This window comes from Sapajus apella, unplaced genomic scaffold (assembly GCF_009761245.1).
Source record: "Sapajus apella isolate SASKATOON/1434 unplaced genomic scaffold, GSC_monkey_1.0 scaffold19, whole genome shotgun sequence".
NCBI lineage: Eukaryota > Metazoa > Chordata > Mammalia > Primates > Cebidae > Sapajus > Sapajus apella.
In genome coordinates this window covers 1,248,207-1,275,746 of record NW_022436959.1, presented here as the reverse complement: position 1 = coordinate 1,275,746, position 27,540 = coordinate 1,248,207, and the positions used below count along the sequence as shown (strand labels likewise).

At 40.1% G+C, this 27,540-nt stretch overlaps 1 protein-coding gene across 12 annotated transcripts in view; it reads right to left on the bottom strand.

Annotated features, from left to right (window-relative positions):
- Positions 1 to 9,184: 9,184 nt before the first annotated feature.
- ELMO1 (engulfment and cell motility 1) overlaps positions 9,185 to 27,540 on the bottom strand; it is a 569,594-nt gene continuing 551,238 nt past the window's right edge. For 9 of the 12 annotated variants that reach the window (XM_032286647.1, XM_032286644.1, XM_032286646.1 and 6 more), the window contains 3 exons: positions 24,935 to 25,017; positions 16,536 to 16,613; positions 9,185 to 10,569 (listed from right to left, as the gene is read on the bottom strand). In XM_032286647.1, the coding sequence (XP_032142538.1) occupies positions 10,369 to 10,569; positions 16,536 to 16,613; positions 24,935 to 25,017 (362 nt within the window). In that variant the 3' untranslated portion in view covers positions 9,185 to 10,368. Of the gene's footprint in view, positions 10,570 to 13,341; positions 13,449 to 16,535; positions 16,614 to 24,934; positions 25,018 to 27,540 lie in introns of those variants that run through there. The other 3 variants (XM_032286648.1, XR_004271412.1, XR_004271414.1) reach the window with 3 other exon arrangements.

Below are 27,540 nucleotides of genomic sequence, written 5' to 3'. Positions count from 1 at the left end.
GGATAGGGGTGCCCATGAGACTACAGGAGGGCCTGGTGAGAGAAGGAGTGAGATGAGAGAAGAAATGGGAGAGCTGAGGTCAGAGGTCAAGGAAAGTGAATTGAGAGTCAACCACAGGTGGTAGATAAATAGAAGCATGGTGCATTGCAGAGGCTGGAATGAAGCAGGAAGTGAGAGTGCAGTGGGCAAGAAGGCAATGTGGGGATCGAGCGGATAAACTTAGTCCAGGTCCTTATTCTACTGACACTGGATTTTAAAATGCAAAATAATTTTTTCTTATTTCAAGTGAAAGACATGCTTATTACAAAAATCTGAAATATAGACTTTTATTACACCAATAGGAAAATATAAATTCCCAGAGTTCCATTCAATCGGAGAAAACTATTAAAAACACTTTGGTAGGGCCAAGTGCAATGGTTGATGCCTTGTAATACCATTATTTTGAGAGGCCGAGACAGGAGGATCACCTGAGGTCAGGAGTTCGAGACCAGCCTGGCAAAAATGGTGAAACCCCATCTCTACTAAAAATACAAAAATTAGCTGGGCACGGTGGTGGGTGCCTGTAATCCCAGCTACTCAGAAGCCTGGCAGAAGAATCACTTAAACCCTGGAGGCAGAGGCAGAGTTTGCAGTGAGCTGAGATTGCCCCACTCCACTCCAGCCTGGGTGACACAGCGAGATTCTATCTCAAACAAACAAACAAACAAAATCACGTTGGTGTATATCCTTCTGATGCTTTTCTAGGCATATATACAACACACACACTGACATTCTAAAATAAAATCCATATGCATTTTCATACAGTTTTATGAGCTATTTTTTTCAGCTAACATCTTATTAACATCTTTTCTTTTAATGGGCCACTTCACATGATTGTGAATGTTAGTCATGTATGTCATAGTATAAATGGATGTCTCATAGTTTATTTTAGCCTGAGGTTTTTCAATTTTATTTTAAACACTGGAATCCTTTCATGAAACAAAATCATACATAGGGGCGTAGCATATAAACAGATAAAACAAACAGAGCAGCTCCATTTGATGAGTAAAATTGCAAGGTCAAGAGTCAGTCCTATTTTGAAAACTTCAGCTATATATTACCAAATTCTTTTTCCAGAGAGACTGTGAAAGCTTGTTTTATTACCCTTTTGCCATCACTGAATATTTTAAAAATTTGCACGGATTTTGTCTTGTGATGTTAATCTGCCTTTTAATATTATTTGTGACCTTAAACATTTTCTTTGTTGATTTCTTTGCTTATTCATAGAGAATTCACTTACTATTTTAAATCCACATTTATTTTAGATTATACTGTGCTGAATTATTGTTTTTTTGTTGATTTTTAAATACCATTTATACATTAAAAGAAATAATCTTTAATCATACAAAAATTTTTGAAGTTGATAAGCCAAAAACATGTATCATTTATATGTGTATTTCTTCAAGTTTTTTCATGGTATTTTAAAAATCACTCCCTAATCATTTATACTTATATTTTGTTAATTGCCTGTTTATTTCCTTTTCATTTTTTTCATCAGAGCATTCTTTATTCTTTATTAATTTATTATTGAATTAATTTAATTTTCTTTATTTTTTTCCCCTTCCATTGATAGGGAAGTCGCACATTTTGTTTCTCAAATTTTCAGTAGTTATTCCCCAATTTTTAACATGTAGAGTTGATTTAAAGTCTAAAGATTATCAGTATCTCTAAGCTTCTGAAAAATAAAGGAGACTAAAGTACTTTAGGTTACATTATACACTTTCAATGTACATATATTCTCCTGTATTTTAATTCCACATAATTTTAATACACGTTAGTTATTATTAGTTATAAGGTGTATTAAAACTTAATATGCCTTAAATTAGTTATTATTATTGTATATTTTACACAGCTATTTCTGGTTTAGATTTACTTTCAAAATTATCATTTTTTTCCCTTACCCTTAGAGATCATTTGTGAGTGACAAATGATTCCCTTTAACCTTGTTGGAAATGTCTTTATTTTGTTTCCATTCTTGAGTGACAGTTTAACTGGGAATACAATTCTACTTAAAATTATCTTCTCTCAATGCTATGAAAACATATCATCAGACCTCTATTCCAGAGCCTCTCCACAGGTGCCGCAGTGCATACCTCTGTCCTCACTGCAGTGCACTGTGGACTGCTCACTGGTATGCAGAAGAATTGATGGCCTTGATTTCAAGGTGTTAGGGCAGGGCTTGGGCTGTGTCTCTTCCTGGTGAGCAGCCTCATCTGCTTACCCTAGTGTGCTGTACAGGCATCATAACTTTCAATGTACACTGTGACATGAAAATACTCAGAGCCCTCCTCCATTGTTGCTACTGAAGCAGCACCTATTAAGTCTAACTGTTCCTGTGAAGGTGATTATCTTTATCTCTAGCTATTTCACATTTTCTCTGTCTTTGGTGTTTTTTGGTGTCACGGTAACTTTTATCGATGCATATTTACTTATCTTGCTTGGGACTTTTTGTATTTCCAAATCTAAGAATTTATTTTACTGGAAAATTTTCAGCCATTATTTCTTGAAATACTGCATTTCCATCATTTGCTTTGCTCTTCTTTCCATTTGGAACTTCGATTAGAGTTTTCACCTTCAAGCTGCTTAACAGTCAGATTTTTTTCTCATTTCTCTGTACTGTCTTTTGGATAATTTTCTTCAGATCTATCTTTCAGCTTATTAATTCTCTCTTCAGTGTGTCTAACCTACATTTAACAAGACACTGAGTTCATTTTTCCATAGACTATATTTTTCATGTTTTATTGCTTTTGACATCTCTTTATTGTTCTGGGAATTTCAATTCAATTTAAAATACATTTACTTTAGGCTGGGTACAGTGGCTCCTGCCTGTAATCCTAGCACTTTGGGAGGCCAAGGAGGGCACTTTATTTTATTTTCATGTTTTTATTCTACTCTGTCAAGTTTTGGAGTATCTAACCTTACTCAGTATAGATTATTTCCATGTGTTGTGTTATTTTTAGTTGTAAGCACAATTTTTAAATCATGCTTGGATTTTCTGTGGAAATCCCATGTAGTTTGACTTCTGGGGGTTATAGTTAGAATAGTTTTTAACTTACTTCAACCAGGAGTTCCAGCTCTGTGCAGCCAGGGTCATGTTTTATGTTAGGGTTTTAAGTGGGCATTCTACAACATAGGGGAGTGGCATAAATTTGAACTCTAAAACCACATGAATCACAGGGCTAAACATTCAAACATCTAAGTGAGTCTTTTTTTCTCCCACAGCCTAGTCAGAGAAGATTTCATGTTAGCTTCCTGCGTCAACGGTTAGGTTTTTCTCCCCCACATCTAACTCGCAACTGAGAGTGTAGCCCTCTTAGGATTCTGGCTTTTATGAGAAGACATAAGTTCTATTTCTTATTAATATGCAAATGAGGCCTGGTCTCTAAATCCCCACCTGAACACTAGAACCTACACCTCTCTCAAGACAATAACACCCTGGGGAGGCCACAGCCTCAGCCACAAGTTTAGTGCTTTGGATTTCTGTTCTTTCCTCATCACCGACACCTGTGGATTTCCCTTTTTTTAAATAGAAGATCACAAAAAATCATTTAAAATTTTTTTATTGTTTTAATTTTTTTGCCACATTTGAAATAATTTTTTGGGGGAGGATGCTTTAGGTATTGCCATGAAATCTGAAGTTCTTTATACTTACTTCCTGTCTTGTGGTATAAATATTTTCTTTGTGTCTAAGTATATGAGGAACATTTTCCAAAGATATATTATGTATATTTTTTGAAGATTATGTATATCCAAACATCTTTATTTTTCATTTCTTATCATTTTTTTAAAAAACACAAGGTCTCATTCTGTTGCCCAGGTTGGATGCAGTCACTTGATCATGGTTTACTGCAGCTTTGAACTGCTGGGCTCAAGCAATCTCCTGTCTCAGCTAAGTAGCTCAGAGTAGCTAAGACCACAGACATGCACCATTATATCTGACTAATTTTTAAATTTTTGGTAGAGAAGGGATCCAAAACATTATTAGAATTCAGTTGATCATATTAGTTAAAACCTATATGCCATTATTTGAAGTCTCTACCTAAGGAATGGTGCTCATCACTTCTCTTTTTATATAATAGTTTTGGTTTATATATTTCAGGGCAATTTTATTTAGCTCATAGATATTCTTGATAAAATATTCTATTTTATTTAGCACACAGACAGCAACATGAAAAAAATGTATCAACATAAAAGAGTATAGACGGTCTGCGACTTACAGTGGTTCAGCTAGGTTTTTTGACTTTGCGATAGTGTGAAACTGTTGCAATTTTGATGTACTTCAGATTTTGAATTTTGATCTTTTTCTGGGCTAGCTATATGCAGTATGTGAGATATTCAACACTTTCTTATAAAATAGGCTTTGTGTTAGCTTATTTTGCCCACTAGTAGACCAATGTAAGTGTTTTCAGCACATTTAAGGTGGGCTAGGCTAAGCTCTGATGTTCAGTAGGTAGGTGCATTAAATGCATTTTCCACTTAAGATATTTTCAACTTACAAAAGGTTTATTGGGATGTAACTTGGTTGTGAGTTGAGGACCATCTGTATTATAAAATAACTTTATCATATCTTTGTATTTTCAATTTTACTTTGCCTGTTGTTTATTTCTCCTTCCTTACCACCTCCTTTCCTCACCCATTGCACTGGGACTTTGCATTTGCTGGCATCTCTTGCTCAACTCTGTATTTGCAATTATTCTGTGTCATTTTGTCTTAGGCATATACCTTATAACCAGCATTTGTCCAGATTTTGCTTTTTCAGCCAGTCTGAGAAAGATTTGGCCTTATTTCTATTTTTGTATTTATATATTGAACTTTGAAAATACAGTTGACCCTTGAACAACACAGATTTGAACTGTGCAAGTCCATTTTTACGTGGATATTTTTCCGCCTCTATCGCCCGAGACAGCAAAACCAACCCCTCCTATTTAGCCTACTTAATGTGAAGATGATGAGAATGAAGACCTTATTAACAATCTGCTTCAGTTTAATCAATAGCAAATATATTTTCTCTTATGATTTTAATAGCATTTTCTTTTCTCTAGCTTACTTTAGGAATACAGTATATGATACATGAAATATACAAAATATGTATTAATTGACTGTTTATATTATTGGTAAAGCTTCCAATCAAAGGTAGGCTATTAGTAGTTAAGGTTTTGGGGAGTCAAAAGTTATACTTGCATTCTTTGACTGTGTAGGCGGTTGACGCCCCTAACCCTCATGTTGTTCAAGGGCTAACTGTATAGACTTTTATTTTGCTGTCTTTTGCAATGATGGTCAAGTTTCATCTATTCTACAGTACTCTGTATATAATCTCTGTTGGATTCCATTTGCTTCCAGTAATTTGATTGATTGAATGATTGATACATTCAGCCTTCTTTAAAAGTGAAGTACCTTTAACACATATTCAGCCTCCAATCCCACCCTTCCCCAACTCCTCTTTTGTGCTTCTGCCAGTGTGACAGTCATGGTCTTAAAATGCAAATCTGGTCATGCCATTTACTCAGGTAAAATATGTCCGTGGCTCTTGGTCACATAAAGAATATATTTCCAACTTCTTGGCAAGACAGTCAAGATTGTTTACCTTTATTTCCCATCTTCTACCATTCTCTCTCCCATCTTCCTCTCTGTTTTCCAGCCACGAAAGTTTCCTCTTTCTAGTGCCTCAAGTGGTTAGGGTATAATTATATCTTTATATGGGATTATAGCATACACACTTCCCTCCCCACCAGAATTTATTTTAAATTGTGGTTTTATTGCATTACCTCCAATCCTTAATTCACGAAGTATACCGAAATTGTTAAATTTTCCATTCTTCCTTTCTCTTTCTTATTTTTCTTTACCATAAAACAGACTGAATTGGTTGGAAAACATTCAGTCTTTCATATCTACAGATTCTGCAGCCTCAGATTTAACCGAGACTGAAAATACTTGGAGAAATAAAAGATAAAAACACAATACAAATGATAAATTTTGAAAATGACAGAATCTAAGCTATTTGCATAGCATTGACATTGTATTAGGTATTATAAACAACCTACAGATGACATAAGATAAGCAGGGGATGTGCACAGGTCATATGCACATACAATGCCATATTCTATAAGGGACTTGATCATCCCAGATTTTGGTATCCATAGGCTCCTGGAACCAATCCCCCATGAATCTTGAGGGATTGATTGCATATCATTTAGTTAAGCTATGCTAAAGGTCCCACCCTCAAACCACCATGGATAACAGAGGAAGGGAAGGAAAGTGAAGGAACAGGGAAGGGGCTTTCCTTTTTGAGCATTGACAGTTTTCAGCCACCTCATGTATCCTCACAAGTAGTAACATTTCCATTATATAAATGAGCAACAAGTACACAGTGGTTAAATGACTTGCCTCAAATTATCTTTCTGTTTGGAGAAGTCCACCAAATGCATACTCTCTCATTGTTTCATCTCATTATCATTTCGTAAACTCTTCTGTTCCTCCTCTCTTCCTGATTTTTGCTCACAGCCCTCTTACCTATTCCAGGAGCTCAGGAGTCCTCTGCTTTCTCCTCTCTCTCTCTCACCCCGTGCTAATGAGGTCTCTGAATAAGGGAGCTTCCAGCTCATTCTACCTCTTTAATAACTTTACCCTCCTCCCCATTTCTATTGCTACTGGCTCGAATAATGCTGGCTTGGGAATATTTCAAAAATCTCCTAATATTTCTCCTTCCAATTTTCTCCCACTTCAAGCTTGCCCACATGGCTGTTTTGTATCTGTGATATTTCTGAATGGCAAATCTGACAACCTCACACCCTTCATGCACTCTCTTTTGCCCTCAAGTAAGCATCCTTGCCAACTCTGTCAGGATTTTCATGATTTGTGCTTTTCTTCCTCTGCTGTGTTATCACCCTTTGCTCTCCCATAAGCCTCCTGCACAGCAGTCACACGGAATGACCTACAGATTCTTGAGCTGTCCCAGATCAGCCTGCCTCCATGCTTTGTTCACACTCATTGCTCTACTTAGAAGGTTTCTCTCTTACATGGTGAACATCCCTCTTTCGAGATCTTACTGAAGTTTCTACTCCTCTCTTGCTTTTCCTTACACCATTTTTGAAAGTGTGGTCACAGCCTCCTTTCTACTATTCTACCTTGTACATATTTATATAATGCTACTCACCACACTGTGCTGCAAATTTTCAGTTTTTTATTTGACTAAGCTTGCTTGTCATTCTCCTGATTCGATGAATTTTGTTCTCATTTTTACAAATGTTAACTTTACATATTTTGTTCTTGTTGAGTTCCTAAGGTTTATCTCTAAGCACACTTTTGATTATTAAATGAATATTTCATTTCCCCTTAAAGTGAAAGGTTAGTGTTAACCGTATTTTCATAACTAAAACAAAATGGATGAAAGGTATACATGTCATTGGGGACACCCATTGCTTTGTTCATTGTAAAAGTAGGTGGACAAGACATGCTGTAGTTGATAACCGAAGGATGGCTTAAATAGACTTGCAAATATACTCAGGAAACATTCAGCCTTGCACTTTTTCTTTTGCAATACTATTAGCTTTCTCTGCCCTTAAATGTTGTCACAGAGGTTTGAGAGACCAATTAATTCGCCTTCCTCCTATGTGTTCTGAACATGATAGAAATTTAAATATCAGCAGATTCAAAGTAATCTGTTTTATTTTGAGTAAGGTGAATGCGAGAATGCAACTTGGACTTCATGACAACATCAGGGTCTTCCTACTTTACTTCTGCCTTGCATTTGGCTGAGTTGCCCAGGCTTAGGAAACTGCAGGCAACAGGAGATGAGTTGGAGGCGGTAGGCTCAGTGCATGGGAACAAAGCCTTGGGAAGCCTAGAGAGAACGTGAGGTGGCCAAATATGGGCAATGATCCTTCCCCACATGGTCACAAAATGAAGGGAAACAGATGGTAGGCTCTACAGATCTCACAGGTTCAAGGAAGGAGGGTCTAGGGAGGAGCAGGAGAACGCTCTCTTTCATAGTACTGAAACGGTTTTTTTTTTTTTTTTTTTTTTTTTTTTTCTATTAAATGCACTAGAGCAGGAGTGCCAGAAGAGGAGAGTTGCTGATCTTCCCAGCCAAGGTCACAGGACAGATACATTTCTTAAACCCAGAGACTCGGGACCTCAGAGATCCTAGTCCAGAAAGTTCCCTTTTTCATGGATTGGATCTTGCAACCCATAAGTAAAATATAATATGACTTTGTTTGCTTTCTTTGACCTAACTCTTACGGTTTTACTATGATGATGGGTAGATCAATAACTGCTCCTGACATCAAGTACACGTTAATAACATCAAAGCTTAATGATAAAGGAATTGGCAGCTTGACACGCATGTGTGAGCGCTCTGATGGGAAGCAGGAGCCCCTGTGAATGGCTTTGGTTTGCAAAGGACTTTTTTCCTGAAATGCATGCAGTGCTCTGGACCATGCCATCTCAACCCAGCTCAATCTGTAATTGCATATCCTGATGACAGTAAAGAGCAATGCCCTGGATGCTTCCACAGCTTATGCTGTGAGACCAGAGTGACTTGTGCTGCACCACACTTAATACTGCATGCTTGGACTCTTCTGACATCCCTCCCAGTGCTGGGAGTTTATAATCCTGATAATGCCTCCAGTGGAAATGACCTAAGAAACATCCTTTGCTGGGCTCTGACCCATAATTTATTAATTCACAGTTGGATTTATTTAGTTCTGGCTTAATTTATTTCAGATCTGTGAGTCTGCATTCTTTTCATTGCTAAATGTCCTCCTTCAAAGTTGTGATGTGTTTAATTTAACTCGTTCTATAAAGTACATTATGGTAAGATAGAAAAAAGAAAAGAGAAAGTCATGGTCAAGAGGCAACAATGTAAAAGGAATAGATATTTTCATATAGTGGATCTGATTTTCTCAGTGAGTCGAGATGGTCTTCTTAGAAGTAACATTCTTCACTGATGTTCAGAGCCTATGGTGACCTAGCAATGGTGGAGGGTTTCCAAAAGCAGTGTTTTTCAAACCCATGTATACACACATCACCTAATTTAGCAGGTCTGGGGTGGAGTTGAAAAGCTGGCATCTCCAACAAGCTCCCAGGTGATGCTGATGACTGATTACCAGGAACCTAAGTTACTAAATCAAAACACTAGCTCCCCAAATCATCACAATCCATTTTATTCCACAGCATGTTTAAGGGAATGTTATTTTCAGGAAGATGTTTGGGATTAAAATAATTAAAAAAAAATTGGAAATACACACATTTATGTATCTCTTCTTTTCATTAAATATATATCTGCTTGGCAAAAAATGTTAGACTCTTTTGTACAAAAACAAAGCAAAAAAAAAAAAAAGAACCCAAAATTCTTGCAAATTGTAAATACCAATAATAATTACAATGATGTAAACTTGGATGTCTGATAGCTTGACCATCCTGTGGAACTCATTTTGCAGCAGGACCTCCCAGGAGAAGGTAACACCAAATCCTTGGATAGCAACAGCCCGTCCTAGAGGCATTTAGGTTTAGTCTATTAGAGATGGAGCGAGACTACTGATTTCACCATTTGTGCTTTCAGCTAAGAGGCTGGGAGCATGAGTGGAAATGAAGAAGGCAGTTCTGGCCTGGGGTAGGGAGAGGAAACTCCAGACTAGCTGGTGAGGAGGGAGGATCTGTTATGGTCACAGTGCAGACGCAAAGTGGGCATGGGACCTGTGAACTGTTTGGGAAACTGATGCTAGGGAGGATCATGAGGAGGCTGCAGCTGAGGCTCTTCGGACCAAAGAGGAACAGAGCAAGGCAAAAGCAGGGAGGGAGGTGGGAGGAGATTTGAGTGCAGATCTCAATTCAAGTGGAACTAGTGGTGCGAGATGATTCTAGAGACGGGAAAGGGGGATGTGGGGTTTGGTCTTCTCGTCAAGTAGCTAGGCCATTTCCTCCAGATGGGGGCCTTGGGGCACTCCCCTTGGTCTGGTGGGCAAGTTTTGGGGCAGTCTGGGGCTGCTGGCTTTACTGTCCTGAGGAAGGAAGGGCATGCCTGCAGGGGGCTAGGATGGAAGGGCCCTTTGGCCTTCTTACCAGCAGTGGGCTTTGCTCTTGTCCCACCAGTGGACTGTAGCCATGGGAAGTGACCTGAAGCAGTGGAGCCGAGGAACAGAATCAGGGCGGTGAGCAAGATGCCAGCTAGGGGCTGAAAGTTGCCAGGGCTAGAGGTGAGGCTCAAGGGAGTGTGGACCCACAGCTTCCCTTTACCAATGGAGGGTTCCAAGGCGTGGGCGTGTTTTCATTCCTCTCTCCTGTTAACTAGGTGTTCCAGTTTTGGAAGGGGCACGTGTGGGCCCGGCCACTTCAGTTACAGTCATAGACGAAGTCATAGTTGCTGGGCTCCTTGGGAATCGGCGGAGGCGCATCAGGGATCTGGATGTTTTCCAGGTCCAGAAGGCGGAGCTTGATTTCCATGCTGAGCAGGGTGTCCAGGTCATTCCGTGTCAGGTCGCTCATCATGTCCTTCCCGAGTAGCGCATTCAGTCCATCTGTCCAGATACAGTACTGGCAGGAAGGGAGGCAACAGCCATCATTACTGGTGACAATTACAGAAGTACTAATAGTAAAAACAGCTAACAGTGAATACTCATCATACAGTGGGCTCTGTGCTAAGTGCTTTGCCTACTTTGTCATTTCATATTCACAACATCACAGTGTAAAGTCGATATTTCTGTTATCATCTCTGTTTTACAGGTGAAGGAACTGAAGTACAGAGAAGTTAAGTGACTCAGTCTTATGGAGACTGGGTGGGATGTGAATCCAAGCAATCTGACTCCAGTGCCTGTGCTCTTCTCTGCGAAGAATGCCTCTCTGTAACGGCTGAGGATTGGAGTTCTCCATGACTTGCAATGTAACATCTCTAACATCCCACCTATATGGGAGTCTATGACTTTGAGGTATTGGTGGAATCTACCCAACAGCCCTGGACTCAACATCAGGTGAAGCTTCGTTGCTGAATCCAGTCATGGTTCCAAGTCTAGTAGCTCATCTCTGCCTGTCCTGACTGATTCCCAGCATGCACAGTGACAGCCCTGTCCCACGCTGGGGCCAATGTAGTCCCTCCTTAGTATTTCTCAGCTAAAGAGCTAGGAAATAGCTTTCTGCTGCCTAGCGTCGGGCAGCCAAAATGGTTGAAATTATTGGGCAATCTTAATGGAAGGAGGGTTGGCTGCCTGTCTGGGGACCGTTTTAGCCTTATCTCCAGTTCCTAAGGTTTCTTTTCACCAGATAACTGAGGCCTGATCCCTGGGGACATTATCTGTTTTGGAAAGCCCTTCAGAGTACCCCACTGAGTCTGATTCTTCTCCTCTCATAGCCTTTTGTCTTCCCAGGAGACTATGATCTCTATGGGGGAGGGAGGAGAAGGAGGAACTGTGGCTTGTTTGTCTGAGGATCTGCTTTGCTCTTGTTAGCTTCCTTCCCAGAGGCTGGATTTCTGTACTGACGTGGAAAGAGAACTGTGACACCTGGTGAAAGAGGCAGTCCAGCTGCCAGCATCTCAGAAAAATGCTTACGTTCTGGATGCTGGGCTCCATGCATCCACTGGAGTCAGGTTTCTAATAGTCCTATATGGGATTCTGTAACAGCAATTGTCCTCCTCTTTTGTTGAACTGGTCTTCCTTCTACCATGTACTCTAGATTCCCTCCTCTTTTTCCTCACTAGGTCCAGTGGCAATTCCAGACACTCCTTAACCTACTTTTGCACTGTAGTTTTCTGGGCTGTATTCCATAGCAGCAGATCTCAAGATAAACGTACCCAAAGTATACTGCAAGCACTATATAAATATCCAGTTACCATGATGTGATGAAAATCTTCCATGATACACATCAGTGGTACCACTTTTTAAGTCGAAGAGGTGCATGATGGGTTCATGTGAGATCTGTGTTTGAGTAGGGCAGCACTGAATTGGAGGACTTTGGTCCTACCTTGGCTATGTGATCTCAGCCAAGGCATTTAACTCATTGAAACATCAATTTAGTGCTAAAGGATTTCTGGAAGAATTAGTGTCCTCATGATCTGATTCAGAACATGTCTAATCATCCATTTTCTCGTAAATAATGCTGACAGAAGTGGACACCTAGCTCTGGCCTTGGAGATCCTGATCATGTAGATCTGGGGTGAGAAGACTTTGCTTCCTAGAAAACTCTGATGAGCATGCAGGTATGCGTGCCACTGAACTCTCCATTCTCAAGGGCCCCTTCCAGCTTTCACGCTGTTTCATGGTAAATCCCCCAGTCCTGGGGATTACTGCTCTTGTGCACAGCCTTCCCAGGCCTGGCTAGCTTCCTAGTATAGATTAACCCACAGGAACATTTTTGCAGTGTTTTTCTTTTGAGAAACAACAGGCACAGAAAACTTTATTTGAAAGTACATCAACCAATAAATAAAAGTACTGATACTATAGTACTGATACTGAATTGGAGTTGAAACTATCACTATCAATTCACTATGTATTTTATCTTAAAAAAAAAAAAACAAAAAACTCCTAGCTGTGTCCCCAAAAAGGCCTAAAAAATAATGACCAACCAAGTTCTGTTGCAGCATGGTGTGCAATGACCATAAGCACACCTTATGCTAGATTCTGGTCACTAGATACTATTTCCCACTACAAGTAATCAGGGCTCCACAGAGAAAAGGCAGGAAACATAAAGATAAACCTGGAGCATCCCACCATACCAGAATGCCAGAAAGTTATCGAAGACATAAGGGGTCTTTCCAATAGGACTCAGATGCCAACCCTATGGTGTTCCCACTTGTTCCAGACAGGATAACCTAGACACTAATTATGACAATAACTGCAACATATTGAGACGCAATTATGTTTAATTGCATGACTTCCTAATGATATTCAATCTCCCAAACACCTCAATGTTATTCTTTGAAAGATGCTTACTATTTTGAAAACTGGTAAAGAGAATCCAGTATTTATCCTGACTACCATATGCAAATTGTGTAACTTTAGGGTAACCAAATAGTTGATGAGGCCAGCTTCTTTTTATATATCCCTTTAATAAATAAAGAAGGAATATTAGAATTAAGATATCAACCATTTGTAACCTTGAATGGATCCAAGGATCCAGGCAATGATCATCAGTGGCTGCTAATATCCAAGAAAGATGAGCAAGAAGTCACTATGAAAGTACAAACACACTGCTGCTGCTTAGAAAGGGAGGCTGAATTTGATTAATCCTTTAACTACAGTTTATAGGACATACAGGGAACGGATGAACACATGAAATTATATTGTAGGTTGTGGGGGGCAAAATAATACCCACCTTCCAAAGACATTCACATCTTACTCTCTGGATCCTGTAAATACATCAGGTTCCATGGAAGAGGGACTTAAGATTGCTATCAGCTGACCTTCAAATAGAGAGGTTATCTTGGATTATCCAGGCAGGCCCAATGTAAAAGTGAGAGAAGGAAGCAGAAGAAGAGTCAGAGTCAGAGAAGTGAGAGATAGAGGGAGATCCGACTACGAAAGAGGAGGCCGGAGTGATGCAATGAAAAGGCTCAACCAGCCACTGCTATGGATAGATGGAGGCCAAGGAGAGCAGGTGGACTCTTGAGTGAAAAAGTCAAGGGAAAATTCTTCCCTAGCACCTCCAGAAAGGAACATAGACAGCCCTACTGACACCTTGATTTTAGCCCAGGATATTTGCATTTGACTTTTGAAGTCCAGAATTGGAAGAAAATAAATGTGTACTATTTAAAACTAAGTTCGTGACAGTTTGTTACGGTAGCAACAGTAAGTTAATACATAGAGTTATAATCAGCACCATCTAGACTATCAACAACACTATAGGTCTAATGGCCTGTTTTTCCCAATAAATAAACTTCAAGGAAAAAATTATACAATTTACAATCACATGCTCATGATTGTGTGAGACAGAGAGACAAAGAGAGACACCTATAGATTCAGAGAAACCTAAAAAGCATGTCAACCAATTGCAATGCATGGATCTTATTTGCATTCTGACTTGAACAAAGTCTAAAAGAAAACAACACACAAATGAGACAGAGAAATTTGAAAACTGACTGCACATGGTTTAATAAATAAATACAACATTATTAATTTATTTAAGTGTGATCAGGGTATTGCGGTTATGTTTTTCTAAATTGAGTATTATTGGGAGATGCATACAGGAATATTTATAAATAAAATGATACCCAGATTTGCTTCATAATAATCAAGGGTGGCAGCTGGGTGATGGTGGAAGAGTGAATGGGAACACAGGTGAACGAGATTGGCCGTGAGTTGGTGATTGCAGAAGCTGAGCGATGGGCCTGCCAGGAATGTGTGAGCTCAGTGCCTTCTTGTTCCCTACCTAGCTCTACAGTGCAGGGGTTAAGTGAGGGGCTTCTGGAGCAGGACTACCAGTGTTTAAATCCCAGCTCCATCTCTTACTACGTGTGTGACTTTGGACAGGTTTCTCAGCCTCTCCTGCCTCATTTCCCTCTTTTATTAAATAGGGATAATAATATGAGTTTGTTTTTTTAGAGCTATCTGAGGGTTAACTGGGGTGAAATATACATATAAAGCATTAATGGTGCCTGGCAGAGAGTAAGCCAGGTTCGTTATACTTACAGTTGACCCTTTAACAACATGGGTTTTAACTGTGTGGGTCACTTATACATGGAATTGTTTTCAATAAAACTTATACCGAGTGTGCCTGTCTCTCCTGCTTGCCCTTTCACCTCTTCCACCTCTCGAGCCTCTGCCATGCCTGACACCTCAAGACCAACCCCTCCTCTTCCTTCTCCTCCTCATCCTACTCAGTGTGAAGGCAATGAGGATGAAGACCTTTATGATGATGCTCCTCCACTTAATGAATAGTAAACATATTTTCTCTTCCTTAGGATTTTCTTAACATTTATTTTCCCTATCTTACTTTATTGTAATAAAGAATACAGTATATAATACACATAAAAAGTAAAGTGTGTGTGAATCAACTGCTTATGCTGTTGGTAAGGCTTCTTTCTGGTAAACAGTAGGTTACTGACAGTTAAGTTTTTGGGGAGTCAAAAGTTATAGGCAGATTTTCAACTGTGGGGGGGTCAGTCCCCATAACCCCCAGGCTGTTTAAGGGCCAGCTGTATTAACCTTTCTATTGTTGATGTATTCAATTCTGAGAGGTCGTTCCCTGCTCATTTGATAAATGACAATGTCTGTAATAGAACTTTTTATTGTATGGAGTAATTATGGAAATAAAATGAGGTAATAGAGAGGAAAGTGGTTTGAAGTAATTAAAAGTGTTCACAAGCATATGGCATTTTTCTCTTCATTGTATCTGCAAGGAGTGGTAGATATGAATAAAAATCTGGCAGTCCCAGAGCATTTATCCTGATCTGGAATTAATGTACACTGGGGAAAACAGCCTCCCATAGATTTAAATAACATCTAAAGTTCTACTATTTTAAGTAGTTTCCTATACAACTCTATACATCTTGAATATGGTGGCCTGTGTAGAACCACAATTTTATTTAAAAACAGAAACAGTAGGACACAGTATCTATTTTCAGAAAGATGAAGACAAAGTCTTACCCTTCAGCAAACTAAATGTCAAGTGACACAGAATTATATTTAAGCACCATTCTAAATGCAGGATTTGTGTCTAATCTTTCCTCTCTCTTTGGGATATACAATTTTATTCAGAAGCTTCAAACCAGTGAAAACCAGATACTGAATAACTTCTAAATGAGCTAAATGTCCTAGGGGAAATGGGGAACTAAAGTCAGATTCTATTAAAATGTTCTCTTCCTTTCTAAAAGCTGTTTATGCAATCACACGCAAAACAAAAATTTGAATGGTATCATCTAAAAATAAAAGTTTCAAGCATGATGTTGGGTTCCAGTTTATAAAAGAAAGTTAAATCAGCCATAACTGCTACTTTATCTTACAAATGCATTTTCCTAGATTTATGCTAAATATTTTAAATATAGCTGACAGCGTGCTGCAAGAAGAGAAACAAATTATACATATAACAAGATGTCAGAAAGGAATAAAAGCATCTTGAAAATAAAATCCCAACAGCAGAGACAGCCCTAAACCTCTTAAAATAGCTTAAAGAAATTTGGTAGAAAACCTACTTCCTCAGATGTTTTAAAGAAGAGAGACCAGTTTATCTTGGGAAAATCCAGACCAAAAACGAAAAATTCAATGAAAACCAAAGCTGTAACCAGGGCGCTTCTTTCTCTGGATTAACAACTGTGCCTTTGCTGCATTTTAGGCCTTTGTACATCCTTTTTCTTTACCATAAACTATCAATCAGGCTACTAAGAAGCTGAATCTGTTGTAACAGGCAGTATTTCAAGAGGTTTCTATTCTACTCCAAGTCAGCAAGATGCCCCTTGGTTCATCATTTTTTCAGGCAGGTCTATTTTTCTTAAGTGAAATTTCTTTCTTTCTAATATTTTTCTTGAGGAAAGGTTACATTTTCTCATAAATTATCCCCCCAGAGATCCTTACCTCATGCTTGTCAGGAGCAATGAAGTTCAGCTGGCAGTTCGAGTCATACAAGATGGAGAAAGCGAGTTCAAGCACCTCCTACAAGAGATGAGAGAAAATAGCACATTAAGGAAAGTCAGCACCTTTCATTTTGCAGTTGCAAATGGCTGCACCTTGACCATGCAATAGGGCCAGCTTGTCTGGGCAGGTGTAGCTGTAATGAAGCTGATGGAAGGAGGAACCATGCTGTTCAAGGTTCCTTCTCTATTCAGGGTGGTCTGTGAACTCTCATTTAATTTGCATGTAGCAAATGTTTTCATCCTTTTTATGGGGCAGGGCTTAGAGAGGTTCAATGAGTGTCCAAGGTGATGGCCCCCTCCAAAACTGTGTTATTCTCCTACCTTCAGCATTTCCCTTCCAGAGAGGCCACAAAAAACAATAAACTCCCAATCAACAGCATTAATAGCTGCCCTTCCTTCTATCGTCCTAAGACAGACAGAAACCAAAGAGGTACGATCAAAGAGAGGCCATGGAGGTATGATTTCCCTAAAGTGTGGATGCTATACCAGCTGTAAGGAGGCCTCTAGGTGAATCCATAATCTTTACATCTGTCCTTTGACCTTTGAGCTACTGTACACCAAAGGCTACAGAAAGCCTAGGTTTTATCCAGAAGAGACTGTAAGGTATAAATGAGACGCATAGGCTCACTCATTGGTGATAACCTGCGGAATGCATGCAACAAGCCAGGCCCTAAGGTCCAGTGACCAAGTGACATTTTCATTTAATTGCAGGTGAATGACCAATGGCCAAGGCACTCAGTGTCATGTCTAATATGCACATTAAACTGTACTTCTCAAACTGTACATGCTGTACCAGTACTGTGTAGAACGATCATTCTAGTGGTCTGAGCGGTCAGTAGAAGATGAGAGTCATCAGCTCATGTCAGCATCCTGAGGACTCCTAGTCTGGAGGGAAGGGCCAAGTGTATCCAAACCAATGCTCTGTACTCTTCCAGTACGGAGGTTCTAGTGTGCCTTCCTTCTCTGTGCTTCTATTAGGCACCAGTGATGACCAGCTCTCTCCCCTGCTGTGATCTGCAAGCCACACTGCTCAGTAATTGCCCACAAAACATTATTTCTTAGGGAGCCAGATCTCTTCACATTATTCTCTACCTTAATATCTCTTAGCGGATTTGTCTTTGGCCTGTGACACACAGCAAAAATGCCCCAGAAAGAAGATAAAAGGCAAAAAGATGAGGTCAATGCCTACAGATTTCAGAATTTCAGATGGATTAAAGAATTATTCCAAAGTGGCTGCATGCCCCTCCCGACACGATCCATCACCCAGCTATTTCTGGCTTTTGTGGAGTTCTCTGTGTCTTATTCACCTCCAGCTGTCCCTCATTGAGAGGGGGCAGGTCTTGTTCTGAGGATAGACCTACCAGCATCTCACACTCAAAAGGTCTCCTCACCTTGACAGAAATAGAAACAAGCAAAGGAAAAAATGCTGAGTCATGGAATAGGAGCTATTCTGCAAAAATACTCTCCTCATTTTTCTATTCTTCTTCTTCTTTAGGCCCTGACTCAGGCCTACCCAGTAAAGACAATAATGTAAAAAGGAAGTTTGCCAAAACAAGCAAACAAACAAAAACTAATTGTCATGAAGTATAGCATCTGTTTCCATAACCATCTCTCTTGGGCCTTTTAATTTATAATTAAAACAGTCACAGCCTTACTATTAGTACTATAAATTCATATCATCCTTTTTTTAAAAAAAATTAATATGAAAATACATATCAAGAACCAGAGATGCTATGCCTGAGATAATTCCAAAAGAAAAATTAAAAACAAAGCAAAAGCTAAATATTATTTTCTGAAAGATCATTACGAGAAACTAACCTCTCCCTCTTTTGGGTAACAAAGAAATCATAAATTAGCCACCAAGAGAAATATATTTGGCCAATCCTTCAGTGAGATAATGATGGATATCTGAAGTTAAGTGGAGAAAAACAGGAGACATGAACACCGTGAATATACCAATCACAATTAAACAATGCCTACCTGTGGACAGAGACTGGAAGGAAATATGTGAAATGAAAATAATTGTGGTAAAGTGTTAGGTCATAGGTCATTATTCCTTCTTCAAACTTTTTTCCAACAAAATGCTACACAATAATTTCAGAAATTCGTAAAAGCTATTCTCAGATTAGGCACATTCATCAAAACGACGATTTATTCACTAATCTTTTAGAGTCATTTATTAGGAAAACTCTCTGACTCATACTTGAGTGACTGGAGAGAAAGGAGGGAGCAAGCTTTGCTTCTGAACAACCAGTCAAGATATTACAGTGGCGTGAGGGGCCTCAGAGGTAAACAGGAAAAGGCAAAGTTCATCCAGGCCACTTTGGGCTGACTCTCGGTGGCAAGTGCCCGACTGCTCAGGGAAATCACATGGCTGATCATTCCTTGCTGACAAGAGCTGGTGGGAACAGCACTGCAGCCCAGATGTGCTCCCGACAGGGTGCTGAAGTCACTTGAGACCAGAGTGTCAACATGGTTATTGCTGTGATACTTTCTCCTCTACAGGGGGATGGAGAAGGAAGGAAAAGGAGGGAGCATGCAAACTTTGGGCTTTGCCCTTCTATGGCATATACCACTCACGACGTGAATGATTGGAACTGTCATGACCTAGATTTCTGATAAACACAGGCAGGAAATGGGAAATTCGTGATAATGTCAATTCCCACTTTAATTTCACGAAAGCTGCCTGGGAGGGGGTGGGAGGAATTAATTCTCTGAGCTGCATGTCTGTGTTAAAGGGTGCTATCGCTTATAATGGGTTTATTGATGTCTCTGGCTTGCTGTTGTTGAGTCACTGGTGAAGGTCAGCTCTTCAGTACTTGGAGCAGGGAGGCTGCAAAGCTGGGAGCAATGGCACCTTTCAGGCTAACACTCCAGAAGCTGCCACCTGTCCACACTGTCCATGAGGGATAAGGCACCAGGTGGTGGTGGAGTAGACTATCACTGATCCGTGTCCCCCTCAGGGCCTTCTTGCCTCCACACACCACAACACTCACTTAGACATCGGAAGCTCTGGGGCTTTGTTGCTCATGACCAAAGCTCTTTTATTCCTCTGGATTTAATGCAGTGAAAAATGACATCCAGAAGCAGCTTCTCTCTGTACTTTGCTGTGCTGATGCCTGCTTGTCCCCTTGTCATGTGGAGGAAGCCTGATTTCTAGGGAGAGTGGAGGCAGAGGACACCAAACACCCTTCCATGCCCTGAGGCTCCTGACCCTGTACTCAACACTCTGGCCCTGGGACAGAAGACAAGGCATGCTGAGTCAGTGGATGCCCAGAAAAATGGCTTCTGGGGTTTGGGGACTGCCATCTTCCATGGGTCAAATGAGGAACTGACTGATCACAAGAGTTGAGTTTTATGCAATATGTATTCAGTGTACAGGGTTGGCTGCCAATCCTTACGTTGTTTGAGGGTAACTCACCACATTTGGCCATTTTGCTAGCATTCACTTAACTATATTGGTTCTCTATCCAGGTCATTACAAGAGCAAAGCATTTTGATAAAAGACACAGGATATAGCTTGGCATGTGTGTGGGTGTTAAATATGGTCATAGACATAGCAGTAGATTTGAGAACTATAGTGTATTGCTGCTCAGATATCTACAAATTTGGATTTCTATTTCAGAAGGCAAAAACCACTCATTCATGTAGTATATAACAGAGGAGATTACCATCTTTAGGCAGCTATAACTCTCTGGCCCCAGTCTATCTTAGCAGCATAACTGGCCAACAGTTCTCCAATCCATACTCTTCTCCCCATTCCCATCAGTCCTATAGTCTAAATTCAATGTTTCCCAATCAGAGGATGCTTTTCACATGAGCAAAGGCCCCTGCCCCTTTTCAGATCGTTTCCTCCTCTTGGAAAGTCTTCTCCTCACTTCTCTGCCAGGCCAATTCCTTTTCAAAAGCTAGATCAGATGCCATTTCCTGCATCAGCCTTTCTCAGTTCTCCCAGGCTCCCTCTGTGTTTAATTTTTTTGAGCAGAGACATATATAAATCTTATCTACTGGATACCTAGGGCCAGGGGCCCGGTCATATTTATCTTTGGATTCCTGGCACCTAGCACAAAGGAGATGCGCAATACATTGCTGAATGAATGAATGAATGAATGAATGATGTATGAAGTAAATGTGAATAAAGGGCTTTTTGGCTAAGACCAGCATTTTCAAACTGATGCTAGGATATCAGCTTCAGTAGAATATGCTTCTTATTTCAGGTTTAAGCATCACACTGGAAAAACAAATGCTTAATTCTGGCAAATAGGAAGATAGAATCTTCTTTTAAACCAAATATACACCTATCTGAATCACTGGATCTAGTGAGATCTTCACTCTGGTGATTTCATGTTGACTATTGAACTAAAAGCCCCAAATCCAGTGGGACAAGTATCGAGAATGCCCACCTTAAAGCACACAGCCACAATCAGCTTATTTTTATACATTATAGAGTTTGAATTTAGAATCCTCAATCCTTGTAAATCAAAGCCTTCTAACTGAGTTTCCATCTACTCATGACAATTCTTTTCAAGTCTCAATCAGACATTTTCTGGTACCTCTGTGAAGAACCCAGCATTTCTTGTCTCCATAAAAATGTGCCTGCTGCACTGACCTCTGTTAAACATAGTAGACTCTAAGCTCCAGAAAGGCCCCCTGCTACCCCATTTGCATCCTATGCTCAGAGCTCATCCTATTTCAGGCACTCCCATGCTGACTGAGTAGATGACTGACTACATGAACAAATGCCTCTGCAGTAGACACCTCAAGGGAAAAGACCAATTTTCTTCTTTAGGTTCCCAGGGCCCTGCTGGGAATATCAGCAGAGATTGAGTGGGTGAGAGAATGATCAGTTATTAACACTCTGCCATTAACAAAGTATCTCCTTTATGGATGCCAATGGCTCAGTTTGCCTTTCTTGATGATTAAGTTAACCATGGGTCTCCTGGCACAAAATGTCAAAACTGTTCCACAGGTGGAAAAACTGTCCAAAGAGCCAGCAATTTGCCTTGGTTGTTGCCCACCCACCGTGCACTGACAGACCTCTTATGAACACATTTTGGTCGATTCTCCTTTTAGGCAGTAGGTCCCCCCTTTCCTACCCAGAAGTCCCAGAGGTAGAGAGGAGGGCACCTCTGGAGTACTGGGAAAAGGGGTGTGGCTTGGGGGGTTGAGCAGGTGAAACTGTGGCTTTCCTTCTCCCTTTTGATGTTTTGCTTGATGACATGGTATATATGAACACTATTAACATTGCAAGACAAGTAAATTCCATGTATATGCTAATTAAAGGGCCAGGCTGCTTGAATTCTGCTACTCTCATCCCTCATGGCAGACTGGAAGAGCCCAAAGTAGCTAGAATATATGGGCCAGTGAGTCCCAGAAAGCAGCCTTTATTTGCAGTCTTATTTATATCTGTTTACAGCAATGTACCCTATCTATCCATCATCCTCCAGCTGTCCATCCATCATCCATCTATCCATCATCATCCATCCTACGTTTATGAGTATCATAACAATATGTGAAAAATAAAGGAAGGCCAAATATACTACCTTATATGTTCAAATGAAATCAACTCCACACCTGATACATTGGTGACTCTCATTTTTTTCTTGGTTAGCCAGGTTGGAAGTTTATCAATTTTATTCATCTTTTCAAAGTACCAGCTTTTGGTTCTGTTGATTTTCTACTGTTTTCAGTATTATTGTTTTCTACTCTAAATTTTGTTATTTCTTTTCTTCTGCTTGCTTGAAGCTTACATTGCCCTCCTTTCTTAGTGTCCTAAGGTGGAAACTTCATTGATTTTAGTTCTTTCTTCTTTTCTAATGTAGTCATTCAATGCTACAAATTTCCCTCTAAGCACTGCCTTCACTGCATCCCACACATTTTGGTAAGCTGGATTTTCATTTTATTTAGTTTGAAACATTTTGTAATTTCTCTTGAGAATTCTTCCTGGAACTGTGGGTTATTTAGAAGTGTGTTGTTAAACTTCCAAATATTTGGGGAATTTTCCAGCTATCTTTCTGCTATTGATTTCTAGTTTAATTCCACTGTGATCTGAGAATATACTTTGCATAACTGCTATTCTTTAAATTTTTTAAGACATGTTTTACAGTCCAAAATGTAGTCTATCTTGGTGAATGTCTCCTTTGAACTTATGAAGGATGTGTATTCTGCTGCTGAGTGGATTATTCTATTAGTGTCAATGAGATTAAGGTGATTTATGGTACTGTTCAGGTCATCAATATTCTTCTCGATTTTCTGCCTGCTTGATCTATTGATTACTGACCAAGGGATGTTGAAGTCTCCAATATATGAATAATAATGAACTTGTCTATTTCTCCTTTCTGTTCTATCAGTTTCATAACTCATGTATTTTGATATCTTCATGTTAAGTTTAGACATGTTAAAGATGATTATTTACATATTTTGATATCTTTATGTAAAGTTTATACATGTTAAGGATTATTATGTCTTCTTGGATATCTGACTTTCCACATTCCATGGTGATGGTTTGCTTGCAACCTCAGTTGTAGGATAGGTCCAGGAAAAGTTGTTGATATCCACTTTGCTTCACTTCTTCTTATTCTAAGGATGGGAGCACAACTCTCAAGCTCTTTACATATGGGAGCTGAAACAGGAAGTCTCTCCATACCTATTTAACATAATTCCCCCTGTCTTTATTTAGCACACTTGAATTCTGGCAGTTGCTATTTTTCCAGGTACACCCTTTCTGGTCTTCTCTGGGTTGCAGACCCCTGTTACTGCCAATTTCTCCACACTGTTTCCAGCTCAGCCCCAAGTGTTATGTAACTGTGGGGATCTCTTTAGCTGGAGCTGAGCAGAACCAGTGCTCTCCGAGATTGTGGAGAGCATACCTGACATGTGCAGCATATGGTAATCCCGGCTGGTGTTGAAGAAAGTCTGCTCCACAAGAGGCAAACCATGAAAACTGGAGATTTGCTGCTATAGCTAAGAATGTTTCTCTGATGTGCTGAGCTGTAGAATCTCTGTCTCCCCACAGCATGGAGAAGAGATAAATGGGAACCCCCGTTGGTGCTGTGTAACAGATAGCCCACAGACCCTGGCCTCTTGGCCATGCCCTGCCATCAGTATGCTTGCCAATCAAATGCATCACATGACAGTGCTGTGATGGGCTCAACAAGGTGGGCATTACCATGGACTTGAGGTGAGTTATAGAACTTACGAAGGAAAGGTTTTGCAATCAGCCTCTTTAGCTGCATCCCCTGTCCTCTGCCTTCCTGAACAGGATTTTTATAGTACTTTTATTTTTCCTTAACCATAGATAGAACCATCCTCCAAAGAACTGGATTCCCTTTTGTCTTATAAGATTAGAGATTACAGAGTGGAAACTATTTATTTTAACCCTGATTGGTAATTAGGTTGTGTATCATTTTGGTGTCCCTCTTAGATACTAACACTGGAAATAAAGATGCAACCTATTGATCTATGTGACATTTCTTCGTACAGGATTATCTGGGTGCCCCAAATACTCTGGATACTTTTGTTCAGGAATGGTATAGATCACAAGATTTCAAGAGGCATGAACAAAGAACTGGCTCCCTGATGGCCTCTCCAAGGACAAATACATATAGCGGGCAAAAGAAACTCATTTATCTTTTCAAATAATGCCCCCTCGGGTGCCCTCTGTAACGAAATGATAATGGAATGGTTGGTAAACCAGGAGGAGTTGGTGAAAGGAGTATTGCAGTGTGAAGTGGGCTTAAGTAATACACACCTCTGGGGAAATTTTGTCCTTTAATCTGAGTTGGAGATATTTCATGGCCTACTCTCCACGATGCTGAAGGGCATCAGGGCTTTAAAGTTTTCTGAGATTCTTTGAGTCAGCTGCTCTCTGCCTGTCCCAGGCTTCATGGAGATCCCAGAGAGGATATTAAGGGCATGATTACAGCAGGAGAAAATGAAAGATATTGGGGTGGAAATTGGCGAAGGGAGGAATAAACATAAATGGTGGAGGTTAGGAGAGGCCCAGGGAATGGATGGATGAACAGAAGAAGCTTAAGAGAGGACAAGGTGGCAATAGTGAGGGCAATTCTTAGGGTTGGAAGTAGATAGGAAGTGAGAGACTGGAAGAGATGGTAGGCATCAGTAAAGGGGTCAGAAAGAGAAAGAATAAGGATAAGAGATGTGAAAGTAATTGGGACAGGAAACAGGAGAGCTGAATAAGAGATGTGTGACTGAACACACACACACACGCACACACATACACACACACACACCCCACTGCTATAAAGGAGGGCTGGGCTGGCTGTAGTTGCTGACTGCATCAGGCAAATAGAGCTATTTGCAATAATTTGGAAATCATACCTTGTTTTGTTTAAGGGCACCTTTCTCTTTCATATGAGGGCAGTCCTTTCCCGTCACCACGGCTTTGATATCTGCCACCGGCACTGCAATTCATAAAAGAAAATGCAAGTAACTACACCATGTGAAAGCTTCGATGTCAATAAAGAAGCAAGGCTAAGCCCTGGGTCTGCTACTGTGGTTGCCAATCCCAGAAAAAGAGAAGAGTATTGAAAAGAGGAAGAGAAGCCAGGTAGTGTCCCAGGACTAGAAACTAAAATATATCTTATATTTGGGTAAAAAGCATCCCTGGGGAAAAAGAGCTTGCTTGTAAGCAGAATTTGGTTCATTGAAACAAAGACCTAAAAAAAGTACGCATCACAGTACCATTTGAAGTGATGGCATTAGAAACAGCAGTAGAAATAACAGTGACTGTAGTAACGACAGTGATACTAACATGGATATTAACGAGGGCTTCTGTGTGACAAGAGCAATGCCAAGTGCTTTACATACATCAGTGTCTCTTGCTACAACATTTGCATCTATTTAGTTTCTCAGTTTTTGGATAATGAGAGAAAGCAGCCTTATCTCAAAAAATTTATCCAATATAAACAGTTCTGAACTCTCCCTCTCCAAAATCTCTTTTCTCTGCCATCTCATTAATTCAGTAAAACAGGTGTATTATCCTTCTCCTTGTTATTATCCTTTCGTTGTCTGTTTTACAGACAACAAAACTAAACTCAATTAAATAAAGGGAGAATTCCTTTCTGATACAGGATTCTGGAAATGCAGATAGACAAAATGATGTTATCTCATGTCTTACTCTGGAGTTGGAGGAAGGTAAGAAAAGATATGAAAGAGTTTGTGCACTTAAAACTTTTGTTAAGATCAGCTGAAACAGGCTGGGAACAGTGAGTGGCTCGTGCCTGTAATCCTAGCATTTTGAGAGGCTGAGGCAGGAGGGCTGCTTCAGCCAGAACTTTCGGAAGAGCCTGGGCAACATAGGGAGATCCTGTCTCTATAAAAAAAAAAACAACATGAAAAAAAATAGATCAACTGAAAGAAAGAAGGTAGCAGGATGGTTTGGAACCTTAATTTAAAATAATGCAAAGTCACCTGTCCCTCTTCAATCCCTAATTCTCCAGCCCCATATCAGTTTATGAATTAAGGTATGCATACTGACTAGTGTGGCTTTACCAAGAATTTGGAATGTGCAGAAATGCCAAGTAATCAATTCCTTAGACTCTCTTAATGAGGAAGATGATGAGAGATTTCATAGTAAAAGCTCACATCCTTTTATTGGGAAACTGGGTTGTGAAGGTGAGAGAAAAGGATAAAATTACAGAATACCTAGAATATTAAAACAATAAACAAGAACTCAAATACTAACATTTTCCAGGTACCCTAAAATTACTGAGAACTTGGTCCATATCTGTTGACACTCCTAGTCCTCAGTGTAACCCTAAGAAGAGTGGGGTTGAGATGAGTCCTCCAGGAATCCCTGTAGGTTCCCCTGCCATATCTCACGATGTCTTGCAACCTGATTCTGGACTCTTTTGCTAGACATTACTCATGTTTATGACTAGCTGTCTCTCCTTTGCTTCTGGCCACATAGAAAACTATATTTCCCAGCAACCTTTGCAGTTGGGTCATGTGACTAATTTCAGCCAAGAAAATGTGAAAGGAAATTCTTCTTTTCTAGTTTGAGGCCCTCCATTCTGTCTTCCCCAGCTGCAGAAACTGAAGGAGCAACCTGTTCCATCCAGATGGCACAGGAGAGGCCAAGGGAATGGATGGATGAGCAGAGGAGGCTCAAGGGAGGACAAGGTGATGATAGTCAGAGGGTAATTCCTAGGGTTGGAAATAGGAAGTGAGAGAATGGAAGACATGGCGGGCACTGATCTGTGTTCCTGAGTGTCTGTATGGAGCAGTCCTTTGCCAACCTGTGTTTGTTGTGTAATGTGAGTGAGAAATAAGCTTTCGTTGTGCAAGCCATGGAGATTTGGGGGTTGTTCTTGCAGCATAAGGTAGCAATGAAGCCCCTTCTTACTGACCTCAGACCTCTTCTCTGCCTCTTTGCCTGACCCTGTTAGGACTGGCATCTTCCTGTGGGTGGTTCCTATGATTCTTGAACCTACTTTTGACCATGAACACTGACTTCAATTCTTTTCAAATCCATTTTTATAACCAAGAACTGGCTTTGTTTCCCTCAGTAGCTGATCTGACTGCCTAATCCCTACCCTAGGAAGGGACATTTGGATACTCTGGGAAGTTGGTTAACTTTTCAATGGAAAACCCACCATTGAAGTGAATGTGATATAGTCAGCAAACTCATTCTAAAACACGTTCTCAAGATTCAAATAGAGTTTGAGTCACAAGTGCCTTGTAGAAAGGTTTTTTGTTACAATAGACAACATGGTCCATGAACTAGAGAGAATGTCTACAATATACAATTGGTAAATTACCCTTAGCTTTGAAAACCCATCGTATGGAATGGGACAAGAGTAATACCATCGTCTGTCCTGGGGGCGGTCTTCAGAATCTCTAATAGAAATGTTTCCAAGGAGAAGAGACACTTTGTCACTAGGTTTTGTGGAAGCACATTTTAAAAAATATATATGCGTTGTCCC